Source organism: Perkinsus marinus, assembly GCF_000006405.1.
Source record: "Perkinsus marinus ATCC 50983 genomic scaffold scf_1104296937906, whole genome shotgun sequence".
Lineage (NCBI taxonomy): Eukaryota > Perkinsozoa > Perkinsida > Perkinsidae > Perkinsus > Perkinsus marinus.
Window position 1 is genome coordinate 28,616 of NW_003213656.1, and position 18,904 is coordinate 47,519.

At 51.3% G+C, this 18,904-nt stretch overlaps 10 protein-coding genes across 10 annotated transcripts; 3 read left to right on the plus strand and 7 right to left on the minus strand.

The window, feature by feature from the left end:
• Positions 1-121: 121 nt before the first annotated feature.
• Pmar_PMAR015249 (syntaxin, putative) lies at positions 122-2,058 on the plus strand (the record flags this gene model as incomplete). The annotated part of the gene is made up of 13 exons (XM_002782883.1): positions 122-184; positions 226-418; positions 462-563; positions 615-716; positions 760-827; positions 910-1,035; positions 1,080-1,181; positions 1,230-1,324; positions 1,377-1,443; positions 1,491-1,563; positions 1,621-1,724; positions 1,773-1,848; positions 1,889-2,058. The coding sequence occupies 12 exons, from the start codon at positions 122-124 to the stop codon at positions 1,824-1,826; spliced, it is 1,149 nt and encodes a 382-aa protein (XP_002782929.1). The 3' UTR covers positions 1,827-1,848; positions 1,889-2,058.
• Positions 2,059-2,554: 496 nt separating this feature from the next.
• Positions 2,555-3,379, plus strand: Pmar_PMAR015250 (hypothetical protein; the record flags this gene model as incomplete). The annotated part of the gene is made up of 1 exon (XM_002782884.1): positions 2,555-3,379. The coding sequence occupies one exon, from the start codon at positions 2,555-2,557 to the stop codon at positions 3,377-3,379; it is 825 nt and encodes a 274-aa protein (XP_002782930.1).
• A 796-nt stretch (positions 3,380-4,175) lies between these two features.
• On the minus strand, positions 4,176-5,495 carry Pmar_PMAR015251 (hypothetical protein). The gene has a single exon (XM_002782885.1). The coding sequence runs from the start codon at positions 5,484-5,486 to the stop codon at positions 4,212-4,214; it is 1,275 nt and encodes a 424-aa protein (XP_002782931.1). The 5' UTR covers positions 5,487-5,495; the 3' UTR covers positions 4,176-4,211.
• A 210-nt stretch (positions 5,496-5,705) lies between these two features.
• Positions 5,706-7,384, minus strand: Pmar_PMAR015252 (Dus1p, putative). The gene is made up of 7 exons (XM_002782886.1): positions 7,222-7,384; positions 6,957-7,179; positions 6,793-6,910; positions 6,574-6,732; positions 6,404-6,525; positions 6,259-6,358; positions 5,706-6,188 (listed from the first exon to the last, which is right to left on the minus strand). Exons 1-7 carry the CDS (start codon positions 7,341-7,343, stop codon positions 5,791-5,793), a joined length of 1,242 nt encoding a protein of 413 aa, XP_002782932.1. The 5' UTR covers positions 7,344-7,384; the 3' UTR covers positions 5,706-5,790.
• A 1,720-nt stretch (positions 7,385-9,104) lies between these two features.
• On the minus strand, positions 9,105-9,359 carry Pmar_PMAR015253 (hypothetical protein; the record flags this gene model as incomplete). The annotated part of the gene is made up of 2 exons (XM_002782887.1): positions 9,105-9,234; positions 9,276-9,359. Coding segments are annotated over 2 exons (214 nt in total), but the record flags the coding sequence as incomplete, so codon positions are not given.
• Positions 9,360-13,531: 4,172 nt separating this feature from the next.
• Pmar_PMAR015254 (hypothetical protein) lies at positions 13,532-13,855 on the minus strand (the record flags this gene model as incomplete). Its single annotated transcript, XM_002782888.1, has 2 exons — positions 13,532-13,673; positions 13,740-13,855. The coding sequence occupies 2 exons, from the start codon at positions 13,853-13,855 to the stop codon at positions 13,532-13,534; spliced, it is 258 nt and encodes an 85-aa protein (XP_002782934.1).
• A 168-nt stretch (positions 13,856-14,023) lies between these two features.
• Pmar_PMAR015255 (hypothetical protein) lies at positions 14,024-15,008 on the minus strand (the record flags this gene model as incomplete). The annotated part of the gene is made up of 4 exons (XM_002782889.1): positions 14,024-14,091; positions 14,136-14,224; positions 14,272-14,383; positions 14,753-15,008. 4 exons carry the CDS (start codon positions 15,006-15,008, stop codon positions 14,024-14,026), a joined length of 525 nt encoding a protein of 174 aa, XP_002782935.1.
• A 284-nt stretch (positions 15,009-15,292) lies between these two features.
• Positions 15,293-16,516, minus strand: Pmar_PMAR015256 (hypothetical protein; the record flags this gene model as incomplete). The annotated part of the gene is made up of 2 exons (XM_002782890.1): positions 15,293-16,035; positions 16,279-16,516. The coding sequence occupies 2 exons, from the start codon at positions 16,514-16,516 to the stop codon at positions 15,878-15,880; spliced, it is 396 nt and encodes a 131-aa protein (XP_002782936.1). The 3' UTR covers positions 15,293-15,877.
• Positions 16,517-16,540: 24 nt separating this feature from the next.
• On the minus strand, positions 16,541-17,021 carry Pmar_PMAR015257 (conserved hypothetical protein; the record flags this gene model as incomplete). Its single annotated transcript, XM_002782891.1, has 1 exon — positions 16,541-17,021. A coding segment is annotated over one exon (481 nt), but the record flags the coding sequence as incomplete, so codon positions are not given.
• A 622-nt stretch (positions 17,022-17,643) lies between these two features.
• Positions 17,644-18,788, plus strand: Pmar_PMAR015258 (dolichol phosphate mannose synthase, putative; the record flags this gene model as incomplete). The annotated part of the gene is made up of 5 exons (XM_002782892.1): positions 17,644-17,874; positions 17,926-18,083; positions 18,130-18,288; positions 18,331-18,460; positions 18,601-18,788. 5 exons carry the CDS (start codon positions 17,644-17,646, stop codon positions 18,718-18,720), a joined length of 798 nt encoding a protein of 265 aa, XP_002782938.1. The 3' UTR covers positions 18,721-18,788.
• Between the last annotated feature and the right edge of the window lie 116 nt (positions 18,789-18,904).

The window sequence follows — 18,904 nt, forward strand, 5'->3', positions numbered from 1 at the left end:
GGGAGAACTACATTCGTCTGTTGTACATGAGTATTTTTCAAGGGCACATCTGTCGGGTTGCCCACTGGATTGTCGATAGTCAGCTTTAATTTGTTTCACCCGCCCCTGTTTATACTGTTGAATGCAAATAGATCGACTGAAGCAGCTACAGGATATGGCTCGAGAGCGAGGTGTCATAGTCAAGGTACGCCCTACTACGACGGAGTATCCGCATGTCCCTGTCAGGTGCACATGCTCGGTGTAGCAGGGGGAGTAGCGGCGACAGGGGCCGCCGTAGCCACCTCAGCAGCGACAACAATGGCTGGCGCTGCTGCTGCTGATGCCAAGGCCAGTCCAGTATTTGACGATTCGTCAGCAGCACCGACGGACTATGACACGAGCAGGCCGAACACCCCACAGGAACAGCGGGTTGGCACTGGTAGAAAGGGGGACATCACTGTAATGCTCATTGGTCGGTTCAGGGACAGAAGTAGCAGCTTTCCTGGGCGTATCATGGAAGGCATCAGAAGCCAAGGCTGAGGCTGATAAGCGTCAGTCGATGGACGAGTTCTATGCCCAGGCTGGTAGGGGGGCTAGGGAGCGGTGAGGAAGTGATGATAGGGATTTTGACTCAGGGGAGGTCCAACGTAACCTTGGCCTGGTCAATAAGAATCTTGATCTGTTGGACCAGAAACGGATAGACGTTATTAACGCTACAAGCCAACAGCAGGAGCAAGGTCAGCGTGGGGACACTTTGTAGGGTTGATGGCTGCTTCTTAGCTATTCGGGACAGTGTCGATGAGATCGTTAGTGATGTAAACCGGAGTATGGTGGGGACCAAGAAGAAGGCAAGTACCAGCATCTAGGGTTACATAATTTTGTGGCGCAGTGACGTTTTCCATCCACGAGGTTATGGTCTGTTTTGATCAGATAGACACTATGGGAGAGTCCACCAAGGACTTCGAAAGTAAATTTGCCTCGAAGTGTCACATTGCATCGGAACTCCGTATTCGTAATGGGATGGAGCAGGCCGGCCTACGACGGCTGAACGAATACGTACCAACAAAATACTGTGCGCTGCTGGACATTCACAACCTCAGTTGAAACGCTTTCAAAAACTGCAATCGGATTTCAACAGCGACATTCGGGAGAAAGCACTGCGGCAGCTTGCCATCGCGGTCCCTGCTGCGACAGATGCCGAGGTACTACTAGATCGGACAGTCGTGATTTAGGTCGTCGATTTTGGTTAGAGAGAAGCGATGGTAGATCAAGGAGTTCAACCCCAGGAGCAGTACTTTCGGTCCAAGCAGGATAGAATCACAAAGCTGCAAGGCCTGAGGGACAGGTAGGTACCTTGTCGTGTTCAGGGCTGCGACTTGATGGTCCTGTGATGTTAGATATGAGTCGATTCAACGGCTGGAGCAGTCAATTCAAGAAGTTAACCAAATGATGGTCGAGCTTGCGGTAAGGGTAAAGTCTATTTGTTATAGGCCCAATGCGGTCTCTTTCAGTTATTAGTAGAACAGCAAGGGGAAATGCTCGACTCAATAGAATTCAACGTTGTGAATACTAAGAACAATGCTGGTAATGAAAATGTATAAGGACGGACAGTAGCCTTCTGGTATGCATTATCAATCTCAGCGCGTACGGAGCGAGCGTTGATCAAGGGCCGCAAGAGGCAACGTCGTAACCTGTGGATTAAGCTATGTATATGTGTCTGCTGTGTGGTTTGCATTCTAGCCCTGGTGAGCCTATGTTTACCGTCTCCTCCTCCTTATTATCATTATTATCAGGTTCTGGGTCTCCTGTCGTACTTCAAGGTACTATTCCCGTCCAATAGTAGATGATGGGCCTTTTAATATTATACATGTAAATTTTCCTCCTTAATTCCGTCATCTCCCTATTGCAGCGTTAAACGGGAGCGGCTACTCACTGGCCTGCGACGGTTACTCCTACCACTGTATTTGTTTTCGACTATTAAAACTACTATACTTCAGCCGCTGGTATCATTACAGTCATGGATGCTAAGTTGCTTCTTTGGATATCTGAGTACCATATATCATCCATTCGGCCCGGTTAACTGACGGCATTGTTGAGCTCGGGGGGTTGCTGTTATATAGCCGATCACAGAGGTCATTTTTTACACTCCTCCTCCTCTGCATCTAATGCTGTTCGCCCGATTCGGCCCTAGAGCTACCAGAGCCTTCTCCAGCTATAAATCGGCTCATCAGGAGACCCCTCTCACCTACTACCGTGCTACACAGCACGCCACCTCGTCGATCAACCATCGTTTGGCTTATATCAACGCGTAAGTGTTGCTGCTGACTACTGTCCCTGGGAGCTGCCTCGATCAGGGTCTTCGTCATCTGGGTCTGCGACTCGCTGAATACCGTGCTGGACTGCTAGGAGCGTCCAAAAGAAGAAGTGGTGATGGTTTAACGACATGATGGTATTAGTTTTCAGTACTTTTGCCCGAAACATTTTTGCGTTCAACCATCTCCGGGATATTCTTCTCATTCTGGTATAGAATCTTATTATCAGTAGCTTAGAGTTTGTTCACTTCCTCTTCCAAAGCATGTCCGGTGCTGGCTCTATGATTGCCTTGGGTCCATTCTTTGCGATCTGCCAAGGTTGCGGTGTCTCTATGCAGAAGGGCCTCTTATCGTTGGTGAAGCAAGTCGGTATAACCTACGCGATCAATGGCTTCGTCCGCTATAGTGTCAACAGCATGCTGCCGGAGGGATTCTATCAGACCCAACCGTGGGGCTCTGCCGTAGAGCTAATGCTCTCTTGCTTGGATCTGTTGGGTATGGTCCAGATTATATACTACTCAGACTGTCTTAGGGTTGGCTTTGACGATGATGCCCGTCGGGCTTTGGCCGTTGGGGTCACGTGGGCGACTTTGGAAGTTGTGCGTTACAACTATAACTGGGGTCTTACTATAGAAATGCACCAGAGTAAGCTGGCAGTCTTCACCCCATCTACTCTCATGAGTAACCTCATTCTTGCTGGAGACGTCTCCTTAGCTGTTGGTATCTGGTTGACGTATAAGTTCGGTCGAGAGTTGCTTCCAATTCTTGTGGTCTTCCTGTCTGCGTTCGTTCTTCCTGGCTTGGCCATCTACCTCCGTATGGCTTTTGGTATGCATGATTGGGACAATGAGTTCATCGGTATCATTCTGGCAGCCTCGGGATTGACTTCGCTGTTTGCGTATTGGGTGTGGGCTAAGTATTACCCCGACGGATCGGCCAAGCAAGCTGAGCTCGATGAGATCGCCGAAGAGAAGCGTCAGAAGGAAGCTGTTGCCAAGGAAGAGGAGGCCAGGTCGAGCGATATGGTTCCTCAACGTCGAAGTAAGAAGGCACGAGCAGCTGCTGCTAAGAAGAACAGGCATGATTGACTCAATTGAATGATGAGACGTGATCGTAGTTTGTGTTTTCTACTGTTTATTCAACGAGTATTGTACAGCATTGCCGTTGGATTTGCGTTGTAAGACAGTTCGAGTGGTTGAAGTGAAACTCTATTCGTCTTCCTCGCGGATCACACTCATTGACGGCGAAAAAAGGTCATGGCGTTCTTTCTCGGCTGAAGTTTTACCGACGTTTGGTCGGGAAGTTTATGAACCAGCAAGTGAGGACGATGCGACTCGAAATAGTCGGTAGGGCCTCTACCGTAGAGGGCCTCAAGTTGAGAACTATCACACAAGTTGGTTCCACTCGAAATTATCTCTCGCGATGTTCCTGATATCGTTCAATGGATAGCTGATATACACCCCAAACAGACCCCTCCCACGATTCGTCCCATTTCCTTGGACTTGGTCATTCATATAATGAGGACTCGGGATTCGCGTTACAGTTGTCTTCTAGTTGAGTCCTCTTCATTCCGACGGTTGAGAGCCCCCGAACCGGCATGGTTAGACCAGGTTTCTCTGACTTGCTACTGGGACACAGTTTAGTACGTATCGAAGTTGAATCGGCAATCAGCAACCTTGAGAGTCTATTCCTTGCGAGTGCACTTCGAGGCAATATAGGTGAAGCTTGAGAGTTCATGACTATTGTCTGATGCCAATATGTAGCAGAGACTGGCTGCTTATAAGCTCTGCGATTGCAAACAGCTTGAAACACATATGCCCCGCAAAAACTCAACTTCTCTGTGTTGTGAAATAATTGACTATTTCCTGCATCTGACCCGTTGCGGTATCAAATAGACGAATGATAATGTAGCATTATGAATCAACAATTGCGTCCAAAACACTTCCGGTAGTCTTTTGTCAACCATGTGAATGGCATCAAACTGAGGGTGTAGAAACCCAGACGAGTGCCACTACTGCCAACCTTCGCCCTGATCTCTTTCATCAGTTCTATAGCTTCCTTCGGCGACCATGAGCCAAGTTCATTGGCCCTTTCAGGATCGGTACAAGCTCGATTATTCAATGGATACATACAGCCAGTAGAACCTGAGTGCCTCGGGGACCATATTAGTGCGGTATCATCAGCGTATCTTCGTGTGTCCGTCCGAGGTAGCGGGGACTCTCCAGAAATGCTGGAGAGCAGGAAGTTGGTCATATCCTGGACCTTATCCTTCCTGCTTGCAAACTCGGACGAATCACCATCATAAGCTTCAGGGCTGGGAACCCAAAAATCCAAGAGGAAAGATAAATACATATCGACTTTGGTACCGTGAGAATTCTTAGCGCCATTCAGGACGCCAAGACCAACCGTGAGGCCGAGTTTGAGCGATCCCTTGGCTGCCTGCCCTTGGTCGATGAGCTTCGGCAGATCAACACTGCGGACGTCGATGCCGTCGACCGCAATACCGGCGATAACCGTAGCCTTCATGAACGCATTCCAGGTGGTAGCAAATCGGAAGAGGCAAGCCATGACATTGGGCTGACCTGTACAAACCGTCGACCACGTATTATCGGTCGGTATCACGTTGATCCAAAAGCTTGTACCACTCTTCTCGAGCTGCTGCAGGAGCGACTGGAAGTCCTGACCACCTCCAGCAATGGTGCTTCTGCCAACCTTGGTCACATCACCATCCACCCAATTCTTCACAACAGCTCCGCTTGCTGTCAGCACTAGATCGCCGACTCGAACGTTTAGACAATTGTTGCCGGCAATGAAGGCTGGCAGGTGGTTTGTTAAAAATTCCCGGGGACCAGCGGCTGACATGCTCGGCCAATCCGAGAACAACATCACGTTTGAGGTGACCTCAGAAGGACTGTCGCTTCCTGGGCACTTGTCTGAAGACGGGGTTGTCGTAGGACCAGTAGGCGTTGATGATTGGGTAGGACCAGTAGGCGTTGGTGATTGGGTAGGACCAGTAGGCGTTGGTGACTGAGTAGTAGTGGGCTCAGAGGTCGAGCCATTTCCCGAAGGGGAAGTCGTGAGCCCTGTTGGGGACATGATGATGGGATTGGGCCGGGCGCCACACCCTTCCATGACAAAGAACACCGCAAGAATACAGAAAGCGGCACCGCATCTCCGTGAAGAAGGGCAGAACATAACAAATGATTAACTTGCTGCGAGGGGACCAATTTGTTGTTAGCTCTGGACAGAGTTCCACCCGAACATCATCAACGCAAGACTATCAACAATTGTACGCAAGAAAGAGCATCCATATATCGATGCCTCTTGCGATGACTCTGAACAACAGCATTGAGGCAACAGCTATACTGAGGCTTCCCCGAATACATGGTCGTGAGTAACTCGACAAGGCTGATGGGAGATATTACTGCTGGAAACACAGCTATTGACGTTGTAACAGAGAAGGCAGTGTGGTGTTGGCAAGGGATGCACTCATAAACGATCATGCGACTTCGGGACCCCCGGGTTTCGGCCTTTTGCCCTGCTTCAGCTGCAGCTCATCACCATCAACGGTGCTCTCAAGTGGTCGTTTACTCTTCGCTGGTTCCTCAGTCGACAGAGGGGCGATGACCTCCTTGTAGAAGTTCACAGTATGGGCCTTGGGATGGTAGGCTTCCTTATCAAAATCAGCTACACCCAGAGCGTTACAAAGCGCTTCGTGGGACTTGCAGCGACTGATAGTCTGCTGAATGACCTTCACTGGTTGGCCCTCATACATGGTGTCGTTGGTGAGAAGTTGTGCCAATACCCACTTAGTGTTCTGATACGGGCTGCCGTATTGTGTAGCAAGCCTCATATACTCCTGCAACACCTGCCGTTTCGGCAACAACATGCTCGCACCTGACCAGAAGGGGTCCAAGCTCAACCGCATGCCCGGCGACCACTGCCAGCTTGATTCACCAATGCTCACCTGTCTTGTCGAACATCTGGGGATTATAGAGGCCCCCTCGAGCGATCATGAAGCTGTTCGACCACGGCACGCCGGTCTGGTCCATGAGGGCTCGGAAGGCCTGAACGGCAGAAAACTACCACCTGGTCACGATAGCCGATTTTACCTCAATAGCCTTGCGATCGAAAAAGTCCCCATTAGGGATGAGTAACACATCCGGGCACAGCCGCTGTACTTGGGCAAATGTCGGCCAGATAGCGGGGTTCCGCGGCCGCATAGGGATGGTCCCTGCAGCAAGGCCATGCACTCGTATGAAAATATCAAATTTTTGCTCACGAGTGTGCAAAGCCACCGCACAGGCCCCGGCATCCGAGCATCCCTTTATGAATTCGCTGGTCCTTTTTGTGGCGTCTTGAAGCTCCTCCTCGGTGGGCTGCTGTGTGTCACATATAAGCCGCACTTTACAGGTCACCGGCATCGTCTCGGGCACGGTCCCTGAGCAGTACCATCAATGAGACCTCGGACTCTCCTGGATGGTATAAGGGAGGTACTCACGTCGCAACGTCTTGAGGATGTCCACTGCTACCTCGGGCTTCTTCAAAAGGGCCGACCCCATGCCCCCTTTGATACTGAAGGACTTGGGACAGCCCATGTTGACATCAAATCCGGCCACCTGAGCCACGACAGCTCAGCACATGACATCCAACCTCCGAGGGTACATCCTGCAACAGGGCCATGGCCGCCTTCTGAGCCCCTGGGCCGCTATTGGTGCCCATTTGAAAGATGAGCTTCGGCTTTTCCTCCTCAGCTGTCTGGAAAACCAGGGAGTTGTCCCTTTGTGAGATGTAGTCCCATGTGTTGAAGTACGGGTCCCAGACTCGCTTCGAGCTGTATATCTTCTGATCAATGATCTCCTCGGAGTACACCAGGTCGGCACCGTAACTGAGGGTCCATGAGAAGCGCTGGGGAGCATCAGAGACCCACTTCGCAGTCAGTCTCCGTAGAGGAAGGGTGCATGCTCGGACCATTGGCGCGAGTATCTCAACATCCCGATACCGGTCAGACAGGTTTTGATAGGGTGTCACCACCTCTGGGTGAGGAACCATGAGGACAGAGATGGACTATGGTACAGTAGGAACAACTGCAGGTGATGAATGTGGACTGACAGCCATGGACAACCAACGCGACATTCCTCTTCTTCACCGCAAGAGACATGTGACAGTAGTACATGTAGCTGCATCATGGCACTCGCTCAGTGCTGGTGCCCTTTCAAGTCCTTCAATCTGCAGTTGAGTCGGGAGAATGCAGAGACTTTCAAGACAGTTTCAAGACTAGTACCGCTGAAAGATACTCCTCCGCTTGCTGGTTTTCTTTTCCCCTTCCTCCACAGCGATCGCCTTAGCCTGATCGCCATTCTGAGAAGCCACGAGAGCTCCCATGCAGGACTCTACCTTCTCCAACAAGGCCCGTAGACGGCCATCTTTCTCTTCACCATCTACTACACTTCGTGACACCCCAGGAGGGGGCTTCAGTCGAGCACCGTCCCCCATGGGGTGGATCTATTAAAGCGGGGGGGGGGGTGCCAGAGTCGACGGTAGCAGTGGGTACTACCCACCACTCGGAGCAGCCTCCCGTCCCATGACCACACCTTACAGCCATCGACCTCACCTAGCCCGACTGACACCACTCTATCGGGTTCCGTGAGGACCTGAGCGGGCTTCAGGGGAGCACACAATAACGAGTAGCATGAGGCCGTCCACCTGTATGATGGAGATCGCCTCCCCATGGGCCCTCCATAGACGTTCAGATCGGACCAGCCTTCTACCTTCGAGGAGCTGACCACCTCTTCCCCTTCCACCTACAGTGCCCCTCAGCTCACAGCAGTTATTGTCCAGTCGAGCCTCCCAGCCTTCCACACAGCCAACCTCGCCATTTCCATGCCGTCCGAAGAGCCCCTCCACTGAGGGTTCCGTTGACGTTCGGCCATTCGTGTAGGAGGCACCGGCAGATGCAAACCTGAGAGACCTTCTACCTAGACCGACGAGGATCCAATCTAGTACCAAGCGTAACTATCTCTTCCGAGTGCATGAGATCATCGCAGTCCCATCGGCGTAACCAGCCCTCCTCGTCACCAGTCACCAACGATAGGGTAAGTCTAGTGCCCCTCTCGGTGTCGGGCGGCTGAGTACCTTCCACCGGAGAGAACAGAATAACGTCACCACATGGGGTGCTCGGAAATGCTACTGAAGAACTTCACGTCTTCCTCTGCTCGGTGTTCCGTCACCAGGTGTGGACCCCCCAGAAGGCCACGACCCTGAGTGAAAACACGCAGGTGAGTAAGGATTGACGAGGGGAAGAGGTTGGACTAACACAAGTCAAGAATTCACCGTCTCGCATAGTCGCTGCCGTCCGAGACCACTGCTCAAGAGGCGTCGATGCAGTGAAGGTACTGAGAACCGATCATTCTACTGCGGCGGAAGCCTCTGGTCTAAGAACAGACCTGGTAGAGCATCCGATACCGGTAAGGAGGAAGTCAATGAAGGTGACTGCTGAGGTGTTCGCCAATGGTCTTATGTTAAGGAACCGGTAGAGACACTTGAACTGGAGATCTTCTCGCACAGGAGGTAGGCCCCAAATGGCCACCTGAAATGACCACCATCACAGACAAACGCCTACGGTCAGGAGCAGTGCTGGGCGGGTGCTAAGAGGAAGCGAAGGACGCCGTTCCGACTCACATTCCCCTGCGCATCGGCACTGACCAGCAGCGCTAGGGGATCTAGGAAAGTCAGAGCTGTTATCTCTGAGCGGTGGCCCACACAGTGCCTGCAAAGCTTGCCTCGACCAGAGCGAGGAGCGCTGTCACTGACCCAACGAGGCCTAGGGTCTCGAAGGATCTCACGCTGACGATAGCATCGCCGCTTCCGAAGGCAAGTTGGTCCCGATTTGGTGAGAAGGCAACAGTTGTCAATGGCCGCAGGTGGAGATTCGAGGCCGTACCTAGACGTAGATCGACACGGTGTGGAAACAGGGAGGCATACGGAGCATAGTTGTGCTTGGCCCGCTGCTGGCATCTTCATCCTCCAGCAGCTCACTGTGGACCTTGACGTCGTTATCAGAGGAGACTGACAGGAGAGCGCGATCCCCACAGGGGCTGTAACTGAATGCTCTAGGTGTGATAGACCGGGGGAAGGGGATGACGTACAATAGGTCAGAGATCGAGTGATGATGAGGAGTGTACCAGCACAAGAGGGATCCGGTATGGAGATTGTAGCTGAGACAAGGATAATGGTCGCAGCAGTTTTAGGGCATGGAGGGCGCATACGCAGCAATCCTCCCTAAGAAGTCGCCAACGAAGACCTTGAGGGCGCGCTCGCCCAAACAGAAGCAGGATACCTGAATATCTTTCACACGTGGTATCACAGCATTAACTCATACTCGCACAGTTACCTCCGAAGAGTGCCTTACGACATCGGCAAGGACCAGTGACAAGCTCTCGTCGACAATACGCCACGATTGAAGCAGACACTGCGAGGCCGTGAGGAAGATGCCGTGGGCCTATGCAGAGTGCCACTACGCGACCACAACTTGTGGACTGGGCGGACCGACTGTGAAGGCTTGGGCTGTTGTAACTACATTCTGGCGGTCTCCATCACACGCCGAGGAAATCTGGCAATCTGAAAATCCTCAACTGGGAATATCCTTCCCGCCTCTGTGGCAGCTACGACGATGCTGATAACGATCATCAGAGAGAATTAGACTGTTCTTAGCAGTTCGGCTCAGCAGGCTTTCCCGAAACGAGCACCCTGGTCCGTAGAACGACCTACTTCGGCCATCAGCGTCCATGGATCCCGTGGCAAGATCAAACACACAGAGTTGATGAGAGCAGACCACAGCACGAGTAAGAGGAGTGCCGTCTGCTCGTGCTGTGCGGATCTGAGAGCTGCTCCTGAGAGCGATGATGGCTGTAGCAGCAGTAGTCTACCAGCATGAAATCGTTGGGGGAAAGTATCTCTGGTACAGATATCGACTGCAGGAGCTGGGTGGTGCTTACATCGTGAATTTTGATGCAAGTCATCGAGTCTATTGACACAACTCGATGAACGTCTGAGCAGAGTGAGGTCGACTCCTGCTGGAGAGAACAGGAGAGATAACGAAGACCGACGGATAACAGGCATTGCGACAGCACGAGGAAGAGTCGGGCACCCACCATGGAGACCAGGAGGATCAGGGAGGAACTCCACGGCCTGGACAGGAGCTTGGTGTGAACATATACTCCTCAAAGGAGTACTGTAATAAGGGTTCCACACCTACGGGAAGTAGCATACATTCGGGAGGTCCTCTCTCGAGTAGGCATCCTGACCAAAATAGAATCGTCGAAGCTTCCACTGAGGAGACAAAGGCTTATCGAATCGCCGAGGTTTGAATTGAATGCCATGCAAGTGACGGCTTGGGTGTGTCCTGTGAGCACCTGCCTTGGAATGCTCCCAGTGAGCCAACCAGCATGGACTACACGTTTCGGACGACCAGTTTGCGCATCCCAGAGAACTATAAGGGTATTGAGGCCGCAGCTCGCTATTAAAGTCAGGTCCGGGAGGTCCACCAGACAGGTAACCTGAGCGCACCGGGTCATGAGCCCCAAAGGCCCGTGTCTACTGCTCTCTCGTCACGACCAACACTCGGCTGCACGGCCGAACGACGAATCGATAACCGGATGGACGGTCTAAGAGTAAGACGACTGTGATGAGGTTATGCACTATCTGTTTCTTGGTACACCTGTTCGATTGGTCCGGTTTGGGGGAGGACCGCGATGTATAGTGCTTTAATGGAGAACCTCTCCGAAGCATCCACTGAAGGGATACAGGAATACCAACGCCTTTCATCAAACTCACAAAAGACCAGTGATGTCCAAGAGCTCTCGCCTAGTTCGAATGGTTATCAACCGCAAGAAGAGCCCCCCTTCATGCATGTTATAACTGCTCACCTGCGTGAGGTAGGGTCTGTACTGGTCTGACATCAAAGGTTTGCCCCCGAATCCTGATTCCGGAATTATCAAGGTCACGACTGGGCTCCCTTGCTTCTCGGGCGAGTCTGTGAACAAGGAGATGCAATCAAGCTTGACGGAACAGCAAGACGTTGTCACTGGCGCTACTCTGCCTCGCCTCTTTCAGCTTTTGCGCATTCCTTTCTCTCTCTTGTTCTGTCCTCAGCGCGATGGCGTCTGATTTAGCAGACCACGTGTCCGTCGCTTGACGGGCTTGCGAACCCACCCGCTATACCGCCTGGCGCAAGCGCCAAGCCAACGTCCCAAGCGTAGATGCAGCCATCATGGCCTGCTGTGAAGAGGGTGTGGGACGAGGCGGACCAGCACATGCACTAGAAGAAGGCAGTCTTATGCTGATGATGGGATTCGAGGCTCACTCGTTGAGCTGTCGGAACCTTAATCTTACGCAAAAGTCTGAATCTTGGCTTTAAACCGAAGCCATCTGACACGATGACGAGTGAAATACCCCCGGGCTACAGGAAAAGGGAGATAAGTATACTGCAATAAGGAGAGCGTGAACAGAACTGCTGTGGAGGAGGTCCACATGCGCCATTCTATGAAGCCACAGAACAGTCATCAACGATTTCCAATGAGGAGTTCGGTCCTGTTTCATAGGAGCAGCATGCTTGAACTCACTCGAAGATGCCGATCGGGTCAAATCACGGCAATCGTAGAAGCGTAGCGACATGTCAGAGCCGCCAATAACACAGGCTTTCCACTCAGGTAAGTATCTGCAGCACGATACTTGTAACGATAGGATCGCGATATGCATGCGGTGTATCATGCTGCATCCAGCTGAGTGATAAAACTAAGGAGCGTATTTTTTCTTAGGCAAATTCGAAAAGTATTTGATCGATTATATCGATTCGATATATATAGTGTTGAGCTATCATATGGTAGGGTATCACTTTATCTATACCACATTCCAGTTTCAGGTCCGGAACACGAAAACTTCACGAGAAACATTGATTTTTCGAATTTGCCCAATAAAAAATGCGCTCCTAATGCGTGCCCATCCCGTTTCGAATAGTCTCTGATGGATCTAGAGTGAGGTCACTCAGGAGGTCACTCCACGTTGCTGTTGCCAAGCGACCAGAAAACAAGAACGAATGAAAACCTCTCATCACTCGATGCACAGTATAGAGCAGGGCCCTGCCTCGTCCGTCTGGGTGGGTAGTGTACAGGAGGGAACCAAGTCAACGGTCGCGAATTGCACAACCTGAGTACAAGGTAGACTCTCCTAGTTGCGATGCTGGAAGGGCTACAGTAGAGTTCTGCTCACAGTAGGCCACCCTGTCCACTCTTGATCCCTTCATGTGCCTCATAAGTGTTATAGCGGCAGTATGGGGAAGAGCATCAGCACACCCCTTAGACGGGATAAGCACGTCCAAGGAAGCCCTATGGAAAGACACTCATACGCCTGGACCGTCCGTAGGACGAGTATGTGTCCAACCGTACTCGCTTATGGTGTCGGCATTGAGCTCTTTCCCTAGAATTAGCGTGGCGATGTCATTCCAGCTAAGGGCTGCGCTGCCGTCCACATCCAGTTGGTAGTACCTCCGTCAGAAATTAGACTACACGGGGAGACATATTGTGACCATTGACATGAAGTTGCATACGTATGGGCTCTGCGTTCGAACCGAGTGGTCACGAGCATTGCAATCAGAAAGGTTCCGTCGGACGGAGTTTCATTGACCCAACAATCATGAAACTCATGCATATCAACGCTCGCTGAATCCTCTTTGCGTTGCATAGTTCGATGAATTCCACCACTGCGGCGTCACCGCAAAATTCTTGCGGAACGTTTCGCACATGTTGAAATCGACGTAGCCAGAGGAGGCGACAAGCACATAACGTGGGACTATATTGTTAAAGGCCAAAAGCGGGGCCACTGATCTCGGCATGTGACTGAGCGAACCCGACGACGTCTATGCCGAGGTGTATCGGGAACAACGCGTTGCCTAGACGTTGGATGGGCGACGGACACCCTTGCAGAGAATATCGTGACGAGTCGATGGTAAGTCGATGCTTATGGATATAATCTACCGGAATACGTCTCGTATGGCACGCTGCTATATGTAAAGCGAATCAGTGGAATTGGATTGAATCCAATTCCACTTAACCGGCTCAGGACATAGCAGCTGAATTCAATATACATGGCCGTACAACAATCCCCGACCTCGGGAGAAACTTCCGTCCACCCTATACTGGAATGAAGGTTACCACTTATCCCTAGCAACCCCCCATGGTATCTTACCAGCGATGTAGCTCCTTCACAAGGGCGAGCTCCTGTTCCTCGGACAACTTCTCTGCCCTCGTGTACCCATCCTCATCTCTACTCAATGCCAGGAGCATCACACGGATGAACTGCTCTAACGTGAGAGCATCTCCACGCCTAACGGGAAGTGTAAGCCAGCCAGTAGTTTATTAGCAAGAAAAGAGTGATAAAATCAGCCACTACCTCAATACGTCATGCCTGAGTTTAGCTAAGCCCCGTTTCCTCATACGGGCGAGCCGAGACCGCGCTGTAGGACCGAAGCCTTCACCAGATGCAAGTTTCATGGCATTAAGCTGCATTATAGTCTCTTTCCCAACCCTTCCCGTGTGCCACACTAGTCGCAAATCAAGATCTCGAGAGAGGCAAATATAATCATACAAATGCGAAGTCTCGAAAAAAGTCCTCCCATACAGTGCGCAGGGAAAAGGCAGCATAGTACCGATGAGCATACAATCACAGTCAAGGCATCAGTGTACTCGCACGCTCCGCTGAAGAGCTCCATTACTACTCTGAGCCGACTCGGGAGTATTCATATCTGCCAGAAGATGCCTACTTTAGTGCTACAGGTCGCCTTCTTACCACTCCCATTGACCATCCCGTTACTGTATGCATGCTGCCTGAATGTGGTCTCCATTGGGCCAATGATGCCTCCACGGGTAGTCGACCAACTGAGACCATCACTGCATCAACACATGTCCAACCATCATTCCACTACCTCCCATCGCCTCCCTCCACTCGAGTGCCCCAAAGGAGCCTCGGGTCCTCCGCAAACTTCAAAGGGACAACTCCCGTATACAGCGTCTGCAGCCTGAGCTCGGGCGATGCCCCTGCACAACCAGCCTCCGCATCCGCCAGCAGGGAGTGACGCGTTGAGTCGTCGGTTAGTCTAACACGTCCACCACTCGGCGAGGCCGAACCCACCGTAGCCGAGCCACGAATGAACGCTTCGAACTCCCAAAAGACGAGAAACGGCGAATTAAGGACCACAGCTGGGACCGTCAATGCATAGTGATAGAGTAGCCATACAATGCACGTTACGCCAACACCATAGACCACATCTATCGTGTAGTGAAAGTGGGTACATATGATAACAAGTAAGGAGAAGACCCCAAAACCGATGCCCAGTAGCCTTTCCTGCCATCTCCTGGTGTATGTGGCCCACACCATAATCGATAGGGTGATCGGTATAGAATGACCAGAGTAGAAGACATCCGCGCAAGTATGGGAGAGGCCGAAAGGCATGAGCATGACCGACCAGAAAGGGCTCCCTTCCACCAAGCGGGGCATACACATTGGGTCAGGATTCGGGAGCATTGTAACAGGCACACAGAGCGCTCTACCAAGATACGAGACTGAGCTTAGCAGCAGTGCCCTCTTCACTATGATAGCAGCACGGCTGGGCTTAAAGGCGAAAAAGAGGCGACCAATGGCAAAGAGCATACACAGGAGCATGCATGTGTCCGGAAGGCTAAACCCCAGACCATCACTTGAATAGTGCGGTAAGAGCTCAAACCCCAAGTCGGGCAAGACGGTAGGGTTGATAACTAATCCAGTCTGGGGGTCTCTCGGCCAGTAGTAGTCAGCTCTATATTGTGCCCATACATTTACTACCGAGTTCACCATCATACCAAGAGCCCATGCTGCCACTGCAGGCAGCAGTCGATTGGACACCATTGCCCAACGGTGAAAACAACCCTTCTAGATACCATAACAAGGCGAACACAACAACAATGCAAGGGGAACGGTATCTAGGAAACTCTCAGTAAACGAACAGCCTTTTCGATGCCAGAAGCAACAGAGTTCATCATGCATGGTGATCTAAATACCACACGATGAACGTGACCGTTACACCATACACTACCGTGTGTGCTCATTATTACCAGCAAGGTAGAGATACCCCAGAAGGGACTCGAAAACCAGTGCGGTGTAGTCCCACGGGACCACTGTGGGTGGCCCGGGGAACGCAAACTCGACCAACAATATCGACCCCAAGGCTTGGTCCCACCCCAGACTCGCCTTGCAGCTACCGTCCGAATAGGGTAGCTGCGTCAGATACTGATGCATCCTATGGCCCCACCAACAGCGGTGCGCGTTCGAGGACGATAGTGACCTTCTAGAATCTAGTACATGCCATAATGACCGCTCCCAGGGTCAGACAAATAAACCGTCGAGGACACTCGATATTCGAGTGATGAATATTATATTCACTCCTCGTTGTTCCGACACTCGAGTATATTCATCGATATTCATCGCCTTGATACTGCATCGAGGCCCTTCTTCGGGTCATTGCCTTATGATATGGCAATGACCCGGCACCACGATCAAGTGAGGGCGACTGTAGCTCTGCAAGAGGTCCCGTGACCAGTACCTGTCCTCTGAGCCCTCATGTCCACTGCACTGTTCAGCAAGAGGGCGGCAAAATACGGCTTAGTGACATCGGCTGAGGAACCAAGAGACTGCTGACCAACAGTTTTCATACCTACCCTACAGTGATCGTACTCAGCACTGCACTAAACGACTCCATAGAAAAAATTCCTACCGTAAAAATACCGCTAATGGTACAGCATGTCACCACCGACAAAGGAATGATCAAGAATCTATACAATGATCCATGATGAAGGGTTATAATAACTTATAGCAAGACGATATACCATACGGGAATTTCAAAGAGGCTTATACCCCTGATGAGCATGCTGCTGCTGCTGTTCTAGATCATCACTACTGCAGGCCACTGTACCCCACACAATACGAGGCTCGTCGTATAATTTCCACGATACTGTTTCGGCAGGGGACGCGAGCTGGACATGTACAGGCTTATGGCCTTTCCTAACATCAATGAGTAACATATCATGGTAGGACTCACTAGTGGTCTGAGTCGGCACACTACAGGGAGTGACGCTTGACTCCGAGGCGTCTTGATCATCTCCGTCCTCGATGAAGGAGTCGGCCTCCCAGAACATGTAGAAATTCGAGTTAAGTACAACTGCTGGCACTGTGAGGCCAAAGTGGTATAGACGCCATATGATAACCGTGAGCCCAGCACCATAGAAAACGTCCAAAGTATAATGAAAATGAGTACATACTATAATCAACAGTGCCATGACACTAAGCAGGGAACCGAAGACCCGCTCCTGTACTGAGGCTGTGTAGTCCATCCAGAACATCATACTTAGAGTAATTGGTATTGAATGACCCGAGTAGAAGACGTCGGCGCAGGTATGGGACAAGCCGAAGGGCATCAGCATCACAGACCAGAACATGCTGCCATCTACGAGTCGAGGGACACATCGCATGTCCGGACTGGGGAGCATAGTCATGGGCACGGACATGGCCCGACCCAGGTAGGAAACTGAGCTCAGGAGGAGTACCCGTTTCAATACGATGAAAGGATGCCCTGGCTTGGAGCCAATGAAAGCCCTTAGGATGGCGATGAGAATCACGACGTTCATAGAGACATCTGCCAGACTAAAGCCAAAGACATCATTCGGAAAATACGGCAAGAATTGGAAGCCTAGGTCTGGGAGGACCACGGGGTGTCGGACCATCCCAGTGACGGGGTCTCGGGGCCATACCCTGCTAGCTCGATACTCCACCCAGACGTTCATCACGGAGTTCAGCATCATTGCTGCAACCCATACCACAATTGCCGGAAGAATGCGGTGATTGGATGGAGGCAACTTGGACGGGGGTTAAAGAGAAACTGATACTCATTGTAGGTTATAGAATTCAGCAGCCTATCTGTACCGGATCCCCAAACCGATTATCCAGGATGGAGAGGTTGGGGCAATTGACCGGAGGAGCAAAGCGTTTACTCAATCAGCAGTGACATCGCTCCGCGCAAGCAGAACCGAACGGGGATCGGCACAGGTTCGAACCGCGGTCATGGTGTTTTTACTACAGCGAGCAGCAGGAACAGGTAGGAGCGGCACACAATGCTTTGGTGAGTTAATGAGCGCTAGAATACGCTAGGACGATCCAGATTGGACTGAACGGGTTTGGGTTTCTCGATGACTATAAAGTCGCTCGTTCGCGAACGTTCATGTTGCAGTTCATCATCGTCCTCCTCAACATATTTGTCCAGCCTTAGATGGCACCGATGCGTAAGGAGCTGTCAGTGGTCGTACCGACCTACAACGAGGTGGAGAATGTTCGCCCTTTGTGCGAAAGGCTATTCAAGGCTTGTCGAGAGGCTGGTCTCACCATAGAGCTCCTCCTGATGGATGATGAGAGTGCTGGATCTGATGAGACTCGGAAGATCGTCAACGTCCTATCTAATGAAGGCTATACCATAAGAATGCACTGTCGCAAGGCTGAGGAGGTACTACTACCAGAGTAAATGAGTATTGATCAGTTCAAGGATGGGGTTTAGGGGCGTGGGTTGTCTTCGGCTGTACTACTGGGTTTTGCGATGGCCAAGTACGACACCATGGTGTGCATGGATGCAGACCTCCAACACGAGCCGGAGTCGGTCCCAGCGGTGGCTGACCCTGTGCTTAGAGGAGAGGCTGAGTTCACGGTGGGTTCCAGGTACTGCGTAAACCCTCTACCATCCACCCTCATGTGAACTCATCAGGTACTGTCGCGATGGTGGGATTGGCTTCCAGTGGTCGCTTATTCGACGTATCATCTCGGAGGGTGCTACCTTGCTAGCCATTGGGGTGGCGAAGTCCAGCGACCCCATGTCTGGATTCTTCTGTACTACTAAGGAGGTCTTCAACCGTGGCCACAACAAGTGCGAGATGTAACTGGGTCTTCCTCAGAGATTCACATTCAGGTGCAACCCGATTGGCTTCAAAATCGGCCTGGAATTGATGGTACGCTGTAATGCGAATCCAGTCGTAGACGTTCCCATCACCTTCCAAGAGAGAGTGGCTGGCGAATCTAAGCTTACTATGAAACAGAATGTAAGACATTTACAACAGGTTGTCCTTCTTAGGTCCCAACACTCCACGAAAGATTCCCTCTTCGTTAGATCTTGTTCGTGATGCTCGCTTTGCTTTTTCATGGCGTAAGGTATAACCCCAGGATTGGTTATTGTTGTCAGGTGCAGTACGTTGAACAGCTGGCGAGTCTCTACTTTGAGAAGTACTTCCTATTCATACTACTTCTACCGCTCCTTATCGTATTCGCCTTGGCCTACTGGAAGGGGTCGATCCAGTGGTAATGAGTGTGTCGGAAAATGTTGGTAACATCAACAAAATTGGAGTCGTTTTTCTTCCAACTCTCTGATGCTACTCTAGTGTTTTGCAGTAGTTGTCAATATGGAGCATGAAGGGAGCGACAAAGCTAAAGTGATGGGAGCTTACTTTAACTTTTTGGTGTCCGTCACTGGCACTGCTCAGGACCAA